Source organism: Cebus imitator, unplaced genomic scaffold (genome assembly GCF_001604975.1).
Source record: "Cebus imitator isolate Cc_AM_T3 unplaced genomic scaffold, Cebus_imitator-1.0 Scaffold73, whole genome shotgun sequence".
In the NCBI taxonomy this organism is placed as follows: Eukaryota; Metazoa; Chordata; class Mammalia; order Primates; family Cebidae; genus Cebus; species Cebus imitator.
Genome location: NW_016107388.1, coordinates 6,645,613 through 6,655,238, shown reverse-complemented (window position 1 = coordinate 6,655,238; position 9,626 = coordinate 6,645,613). Strand labels below are relative to the sequence as shown.

The 9,626-nt window shown below is 38.0% G+C and overlaps 1 protein-coding gene across 9 annotated transcripts in view; it reads left to right on the top strand.

Moving 5' to 3' along the window:
- The window catches only part of TMEM68 (transmembrane protein 68), a 40,522-nt gene extending 34,437 nt beyond the window's left edge, over window positions 1-6,085 (top strand). For 5 of the 9 annotated variants that reach the window (XM_017531808.2, XM_017531804.2, XM_017531809.2 and 2 more), the window contains 2 exons: window positions 842-981; window positions 4,620-6,085. In XM_017531808.2, the coding sequence (XP_017387297.1) occupies window positions 842-981; window positions 4,620-4,706 (227 nt within the window). In that variant the 3' untranslated portion in view covers window positions 4,707-6,085. The remainder of the gene's footprint in view (window positions 1-841; window positions 982-4,619) is intronic. The other 4 variants (XM_017531810.2, XM_017531812.2, XM_017531813.2 and 1 more) reach the window with 2 other exon arrangements.
- The last annotated feature ends 3,541 nt before the right edge of the window (window positions 6,086-9,626 follow it).

Below are 9,626 nucleotides of genomic sequence, written 5' to 3'. Positions count from 1 at the left end.
TTTAAAGTTGAATAGTCCAAAAATTAGTATCTAGTAATTGTGTATGTGTGTGCATGTGTGACCTGTAGGATAGGGTGTATTCTGTGTTTTGATGTGTAAGCAATCCTTTCAACTTTGGTGAGACCCATGACTGTATGTTCCTTATGGTCTGCCTGTTTTGGATTCCTTTGATAACATTTTAGATTTCTTAAAAAATGTAGTGCATCAGTTTATTTTTATGTTATTACCACTTTTATTTAATCCTGCTAAATTTCAGATTTGCTCATTAGCATTAGTAATTATTTGCTTTGATGTGTTTTGTTTTTCCTGGTTCATAATAATGTTTTATCTTTACTTAGTTTATTTGCATTATAGTCTCATGTTTACATAAATTAATTTTTCCTTTTTTTGGTCTTTAAGTTATGTTTTGTGAGTCTCTAGACTTTTTCACCTCCAGTAGTTTTTGGTAGCAGTTTAGGCTTTGTTTTGTAATAATAGTAACTTGTTTGCCTTTTAAAATTCCTGTATTTTTATTTATTTATTTATTTAATTTACTTTTTATTTAATTTTGTTAAGTTCCTGTACTTTTAAAAGCTCATTAAAAAAATAATAAATAGACTTTTGGGGGGGTATTTTTAGGTTCTCTACCAGAACTCTCTTCTCCTATTACTAACATCTTGCATTGGTGGGTTATATTTGTTACAATTGATGAAAAGCTCTTCTTTAAAAAAAAATTGTACTAATTGCCAAGAAGTGATACTTTTTGCCACGTTCCTGTAAGTCCTACGTAATTAATTTGAAAGTTTACAATTACATGATCTGAATATTTAACAAGTTAAAATGGTTGTGTACTCTAAAACAGGGTTATTTAGATGGCTTTATGAAAAATTCCGCTATCCATTTGCTCCAATGTATGGAGGTTTTCCTGTGAAGTTACGGACCTATTTAGGTGACCCCATTCCGTATGACCCAAAGATAACAGCGGAAGAATTAGCTGAAAAGGTAAATTAATTTTTCTTTTTTAGTTTTAGGACAGATTTTCATTTTCAGTTATTATATTTTGAATGTCATTGATTTATTTTTATATTCTACAAGCATGTTCTAGGTCAGTGGTTCTATACCAGAGGTGATTGTACCCCCTAGGGAACATTTGCTAATCTCTGGAGACTTATTGTCACTACAGGCAGGAGTTGGGGGTGGGAGGAGGGGTGCTACAGACTTTTAATGGGTGGAGTCCAGCGATAGAATTTATGGTAACTGTAGGATAGGAATATACATCTATGCATAGATTTTTGGAAATATCGAACTGAAGTTTGGGAGAAAGTCAGAAGTGATGATGGAGATTTCAGTCATTTGCACTGAGAGAGCTTAAGCCATGAGCTTTATAAGGCAGATGAGAGAGAAAGAAAAGTGCTGAGGACAGACTGCAGGAGATGTAGCACTGAAGAAGAAGGCCAAGGAAGGAGAAGCGCCAGAACTGACTGAAAGGAAACTGGCAGAGAGGTAAGAGAACAAGTAAATTGGTGTGACAGAAGTTAGCAGGTGAGGCTGTATTAAAAAACGGGAATGGTCAGTAATACTAGTTTTTGCAAAGAGATCAAGGAGGATGAAGAGTAGAAAAGACTGCCTACCTTGTAATTATAGTTTCAGAGAGTATAAAACAACGAAACAAAGAAAAACAACAAATGTTACGTTCTCTTTTTTTTTTTCCTTTTTACCCCATTCTTGATAAATGCAATAAATGTCATGTTAACTGAATCACTTAGAAAATGGGATGAATGGGGCAGGCTTGGCGGCTCACACTTCTAATCCCAGCACCTTGGGAGGCTGAGGTGGGAGGGTATCATGAAGCCAGGAGGTCAAGGTTACAGTGAATTATGATTGTGTCACCGCACTCCAGCCTGCGCAACAGAGTGAGACACTGTCTCTCAAAAAATAAAATAGGATGAATGTATTTTGATTATGACTTTTATATAGTCTGATTTATTTTTAAAAATATAAATTATGGTAAAAACACATGGTAGAAAATGGTAAACATATATAGTAAAACATAAATTATGGCAAAAACACAGACATGTACTATCTTAACCATTTTTAAGTATACAGGTTAGTACTGTTAAGTACATCCATGTTGTTGAGCAACAGATCTCTAGAATTTTTTCATCTTGTAAAACGGACTACACCTGTAACCCTCTCCCCTTTCCTCTAGCTCCTGGCAACCACCATTCTACTTTTCTAAGACCTTAACTACTTTAGATACCTCATATGACTGAAATCATACAGTGTTTGTCTTTTTGTGATGGACTTATTTCAGTTAACATAATGTTTTCAAGGTTCATCTATGTTGTATCATGTGATAGGATTTCCCTCCTTTCTTTTCTTTTCTTTTTTTTTTTTTTTTGAGACGGAGTTTCACTCTTGTTACCCAGGCTGGAGTGCAATGGCGCGATCTCGGCTCACCGCAACCTCCGCCTCCTGGGTTCAGGCAATTCTCCTGCCTCAGCCTCCTGAGTAGCTAGGATTACAGGCACGCGCCACCATGCCCAGCTAATTTTTTATATTTTTAGTAGAGACGGGGTTTCACCATGTTGACCAGGATGGTCTCGATCTCTTGACCTCATGATCCACCTGCCTCGGCCTCCCAAAGTGCTGGGATTACAGGCTTGAGCCACCGCGCCCGGCCCTCCTTTCTTTTCTTTTTGAGACGGAAACTTACTCTGTAACCCTGGCTGCAGTACAGTGGCACAATCTTGATTCACTGCAACCTCCGCCTCCTGGGTTCAAGTGATTCTCATACGTCAGCCTCCCAAATAACTGGAATTACAGGCGTGCACCACCAGTTTGTACTTTTTCACTTGGTACAAGTCTATGCTTTTTTACTCTATATGCTCAAAGTCTATACATTTTTACTTGGTATTTAACTTTCTTTATGATTTAATTAAAATTAATTTTAAAGCCTTATATCACTCAGCTTTTGAATACCTGAAACTCTAGCCATACTGGCTAACTCACCATTCCTTACACAGTGGTTTTCCTGTACTCTTTTCTCCTCATGCTCCTTCCTTTACCGTTACTGGAATGTTATGAGTCCTTGCAGACCCACACCAAACAGTACCCTGTACATGTGTCCTCCCCTGCTCACTGCCCACCCAGTCTTAGGTCTGAACTTCGGAACACTTCTTTTCACGCCTCATATGATATGCATTGTAAACGATCTAACATTTTAGTTACTTTGTACTTGATTCTTCCTTTTAAGTTATGAATTCCTTTAGATTGGAGACTTGTTTCACTAGTATTTTAATTTCCAAGGCATCTAATATTTTCTGAATGAATGAATAAAATTCTAGAGATATGCTTAATACACATCACGGAACACAACATGTGGCAGTCACTGTGCTAAGCACCTGAAGATGTCCCTTCAGTTTCATTTAATCCTTGTAACTGTATGAAGTAGTTCTCATTTTACAGGTATGAAAACTGTGGTTTAGAGGGGCATTTTTTTTGTTTTGCTTTGAGTTGGTGTTTCACTCTTGTTGCCCAGGCTAGAGTGCAGTGGCATCATCTTGACTCACTGCAACCTCTGCCTCCTGTGTTCAAGTGATTCTCCTGCCTCAGCCTCCCAAGTAGCTTGGATTACAGGCATGCACCACCATGCCTGCTAATTTTGTATTTTTAGTAGAGATGAGGTTTCACCATGTTGGTCAGGCTGGTCTCGAGTTCTTGACCTCCAGTGATCACCTTGGCCTCCCAAAGTGCTGGGATTACAGGTATGAACCACTGCACCCAGCCCAAGGGGCATATTTTAAAAGTACATATTTGGGCTAGTGTTTCTTAATTTTCTTTAAAGGTTAAAGTCTAAAAAAGGAAGTATATATGTGTGTATGCATGAACTATGCATACACATATACATATGCATACACATATGCATATACATGATACATATATCAGAATTTTAAATAGCCATAAACCAATTTAAAAATAAAAATTGGCCAGGCTTGATGACTCATGCCTATTATTCCAGCACTTTGGGAGGCCGAGGCAGGAGGATCCCTTGAGTCCAGGAGTTCAAGACCAGCCTGAGCAACACAGTGAGACCCTGATATAATTGTTCAGTATGTATGGGAATAAAATAAAAAATACATTAGAGTTTACTAATGGCTGGAAAGGACTAAGTCTTCCATTTGCCTACTTGAAAATTTTCTACATTTTTTCCTTTTAATTTTTTTTCTTTAAGTCCCCTATAGCGTTTATCATGTATAAGGCATTGCTGTGCTTAACGCTGGAAAAATACTAAGATGTATCTTAAGGGGCTTACAGTCTGGTATAGAAGAGACACGTGGACAACAACTATAATTGAAGACTTAATAAAATAAGCATAAGAAATACACTGCAGCCAGGCACGGTGGCCCTTGCCTGTAATCCCAGCACATTGCAAGGCCGAAGTGGGAGAACTGCTTGAGCCCAGGAGTTTGAGACCAGCCTGGGAACATAATGAAACCCCGTTTCTATACAAAAAAATTAAAAATATATGCTTTGGGTTTACTGAGAAGGAAATTATTAATTCTGAGGGGTGATGGGAGGTAAGTCGATCTATATTAAGATCTACAATAACAATAGCTTTTCTTCTGTTTTCTTAATAGACAAAGAATGCTGTTCAAGCTTTGATTGATAAGCACCAAAGAATACCAGGAAACATTATGAGTGCTTTGTTAGAACGTTTTCATTGATAACAAAGGGTCAACTAGAAGATGATTTAATACATTTATATTAAATGTTTGCATCTAAGGTACTGTCTTCTGAATTTTGTAGGTCCTACGATTAGTATTTTTAAAAAAATCATGTTAATAAGCATCACTCACAGAACTCCTTTGTTTAAAATTGTATTGTCAATTTTGTTTTTGCAATTGTGTCAAATACTAACAAATTACATGCCTAATAATTCAGAAAAATATGTTTTATTTGTAAATTCCTAATAATGTATGCTAAACATATAGATTCTTAGTTAATAACAGCAGTTTAGGTTAAACAAACATTCCTGGATAATGCATTAAGTTTCTGTATCTTTTGTCTTGCGCCGATTTTGAGAGATGGCATAAGCTAGGGGTTAGCATAGTTGCTTAAGTTAGAAAAAATACGCTGTTGTCTGTCCCTCATTCCCTTCATGATCCTGGGCAAGTCACGTAATGTTTTTATGTCTCAACAATTACGTTTTAAAAACATCATATGTGAATAATATTATTTTAAGTTCTTTATATTTTCTGTGATTGATAACTGTTGAACCAAAATTACAACAGAATTAATTTAAACAATGTCAAAATTCTTTAGGAGTTATGTATATATTTTCTCCATTGTGTGTTTAAATTATGTCTTCAGGTATCATGTCCAGTTGCCAAGCACAATGAAAAAGATGCATTGTTTTTTTAAATGGAGTAAAAAAAGAAATTAGGAAAAATAAAATTTCTAATTATTTTTAGTATGATATTTTTAACAAGAGTCTATAAGAAAACAAGATAGGTTGTGCTGTGCATTGTCAGCTGTATACTATGGTCTTAATAATACCAGGTTAAAAATCACTGTTGTGCTCTGCATTTCGTGTGCTAGAAGCTGATTCTAGGCTGAGGAAAGCAGAGTTCTCTACGTTTGCTCAGTATTGAGGCTTACCCAGTTTGACTTTGCAGCCAATGAAGTGGTTTATTGCTTCAATAAAAATATACTTGAATAATGAATTTATTTATTTTTGTTTTGTTTTTATTTAGAGATGGGTTTTTGCCATGTTGGCCAGGCTGGTCTCAAACTCCTGACCTCAGGTGATCCACTCACCTCAGCCTCCCAAAGTGCTGGGATTACAGGCGGGAGCCACTGCACCTGGCCTGAATGATGGATTTATATGAACGCAAAGCCCTCTGAAAAATTAATGATTTTCAATTGTTGTCTTCTTGAAAACTGAATTTAAGTGTTATTTAAACAGAAAAGTATCAGAAATCAAATGCAGTATCTCTCGCTTCCTTTTTTAAATGTTAAATTACTAAAGGTTTTGTATAGCTTTTGTATTGTGTGTATTTATGACATGTGAAATGTATATAAAATTAAACAATGTGAAAATAAACCTGAATTGCAGTTAATTTTCTTGTGAAATTACGTGTGACATTTTAAAAATCTTTTTTTCTTTCTTTTTTTTTTCGAGACAGAGTCTCACTCTGTCCGTTGCCCAGGCTGGAGTGTAGTGGTGCAAGCTCGGCTCACTGCAACCTCCGCCTCCCGGGTTCAAGCCTTGCTCCTACCTCAGCCTCCTGAGTAGCTGGAATTACATATGTGCACCACCATACCTGGCTAATTTTTGTGTTTTTAGTAGAGATAAGATTTCACCATGTTGGCCAGGCTGGTCTTGAACTCCTGACCTCAAGTGATCCAACCTGCCTCAGCCTCGGCCTCCCAATGTGCTGGGATTACAGGCATAAGCCACTGCCTCCACCCTAAATAATCATATTGGGCCGGGCACGGTGGCTCAAGCCTGTAATCCCAGCACTTTGGGAGGCCGAGGCGGGTGGATCACGAGGTCAAGAGATCGAGACCATCCTGGTCAACATGGTGAAACCCTGTCTCTACTAAAAATACAAAAAAAAAAATTAGCTGGGCATGGTGGCGCGTGCCTGTAATCCCAGCTACTCAGGAGGCTGAGGCAGGAGAATTGCCTGAACCCAGGAGGCGGAGGTTGCGGTGAGCCGAGTTCGCGCCATTGCCCTCCAGCCTGGGTAACAAGAGCGAAACTCCGTCTCAAAAAAAAAAAAAAAATCATATTAAGTTGATTTTTTTGTTGTACTCGTTACATAGTTCTCACCTACAGTCATATTATTTTGTCTAGCCACCATGAAGAAACCTTACTTTCCAGTGTAATAAATATATTTTAATTTTGTGGTCAATGAGAAGAGTCAATTAATGATTATTTGAACTTCCCCCACCATCAGTAAACAGTGTTTGGTTCAAAATTGGCGAAATATTTCAGAATAAATGATCATAAAATGAATGAGAAGTTTGTTTTGCGCCAACTATTGAGTTTTAAAGACTGAAGTTAGCCGAGAGTGGTGGTGTGCACCTATAGGCTCAGCTACGTGGAAGGCTGAGGTGGGAGGATTGCTTGAGCTCGGGAGTTCAGGGCTGCAGTGAGTTGTAATTGTGCCACTGTGCAGCCTGGGTGATAGAGCAAGCCCCTGGCTCTGTTAATAAAGACTAAAGAAAGAACATCATTTATTGCTAATGTGGCAAAAGCATTATTTTTACAGTATTTAAGTTTTACTGCTTTAACTAAAACCTTTTTTTTTAAACCTGATACTCAGACTAACATCAGTGCTTCTTACCTCAATTGTTAAGATCTTTATCTTTGCTATTTGAGTTTAATTCCCATAAGAGTCAGAGAATATGACTAAATAGAGAAATATGGCTGGGCATGATGGCGCACGCCTGTAATCCCAACACTTTGGGAGGATTGCTTGAGGCCAGGTGTTTGAGACCACCTGGGCAACTTAACAAGACCCCTTTAAAAGTTTTTTCAAATTAAGCTGGGTGCAGTGGTTCACACCTGTCACCTCAACACTTTGGGAGGCTGAGTCAGTTGGGTCACCTGAGTCCAGGAGTTCAAGGCCAGCATGATCAAAACCCTGTCTCTATAAGAAACCCTGTCTCTACTGAGCCACAAAAATCAGCTGAGTGTGGTGATGAAGACCTGCAGTTACTGCTACTTGAGAGGCTGAGGTGGGAGGTTGATCCTGGAGAGGTTAGGGCTGCAGTGAGTCGTGACTGTCCCACTGCACTCCAGCCTTGGCAACAGAATGAGACCCTGTCTCTAAATAAATAAATAAATATAAGTAATGGAAAGAATGTGTATTAGGTCTTTTTTTTTCATAAGTTTTCTTTCCCTTCTGACTTCTATTCATGTGTTTAGATCCTCTTGAGGAGTGTTCACAGTCAGAAGCTGATGCAGGCATGAAGGGCCTCTCTCCAGAAGCATAAACATAGCGCACTTACGGGAAATTTTTCTTACTCATTTTTAAAAACTTTCATTCTGAACCAATGTGAAGCTTACAGAAACGTTGCAATTGCAGTGCAGAGTACTCCCGTATACTCTTCACCCAGATTCACCAATGTAGTTAGTATGTCACGTTTGTTTTATCCTTTACACACTCCTCTTGCCCTTGCTGTCTCCACATATATATCTATACTTTTTCTCCTGGATCATCTGATAGTAAATTGCAAATACCATGCCCCTTATTGTTATCTGGACTGTGAGATCCATTTACAGAACCACAAGACAATGATCCAAAAAATCAGGATAATCAGGATGGATATAATAAATATGGTCTAAATAAAATAAAATATGGTCTAATATAATATGGTCTAAATAAAAGTTATTTATAGACCATATTTAAATATTACCAGTTGTCTCAGTAATATCATTTACATCAATTTTTCTTCTTGATTCATCCAAGAAAAGATCACACACTGCATTTAATTTTCCTATTTCTTTAGTCATCTTTAATCTGGAATGATTCCTCAGCACTTCTTTGTCTTTAATGATAGTGACCTTTTCGGTGAGGGAGGACCATTTGTTTTGCAGGTAAGCCCTCAGTTTGTTTTTGCCTCACATTTCATTATGAGTTGATTCAGGCTATGCATTATTTTAGAAATACGACATGAATGATGCTGCGACTCTCTCCAGGGTGTCACATCAGGAGGCACATATGTTGGTTTGTGTCATTAGTAGTGGCAGTAACTTTGATCACTTGGTTGAGATGGCATTCACCAGATTCCTTCCCTGTAGTTATCATTTTTCCCTTTGTAATAAGGAAACTTACTTTGAGATTCTTAGAGACTCTGTACAGTCATGCATTGCTTAATGATGGGAATGCATTTTAGAAATGCATCGGCAGGTGATTTTATCATTGTGTACGGCTGTATGCTTCTAGTCTACAAACCTGAAGAGCATGTGACTGTACTGAATATTGTGGGCAATTGCAACACAATAGTATTTGCGTATTTAAACACAGCTAAACATAGAAAAGGTACAGTAAAAATAAGGCATTATAATCTTATGGGACCATAGTTAAATATGCAGTTTGTTGACTGAAACGTCACTGTGTAGCACATAACCGCATATAACTGTTCCTCCTCAAACTTTAACTCGTTAACTTGTTTTAGCATCTTCTGAATTGATTCTTGCATGAATAAATTATTACTCGGGTTCAAGACTGATTTTTCTCTTATCCTATATTTACTAGTTGGCTTTTTTTTTTTTTTGAGACAGGGTCTCACTCTGTTGCATACAGTGGTGTGATCTCAGCTCACTGCAGCCTCCTAGGTTCAGGCAATTCTCATCTCTCAGCTTCTCAAGTAGCTGGAACTACAGGCATGCGCCACCACACCTGGCTCCACATTACCACCTTCCCCCAGAGCCAACCCAACCCAACCAAAACCCTAGTTAAGGCCAATTTGTGTTTACATATCCTAAGGGAATTTTCTTTCTGTATCCCAGCGTCAAGGTTAAGACAAGAAGGTTGCGGCTACTAGTTCAGTCAAGCCATGTGAGAGTAGCTGCCCTCTGGGCTGCAGCTTCTCACTTTGGAAGACTTAGGAGTTTTTTCCTGTGCCCTACG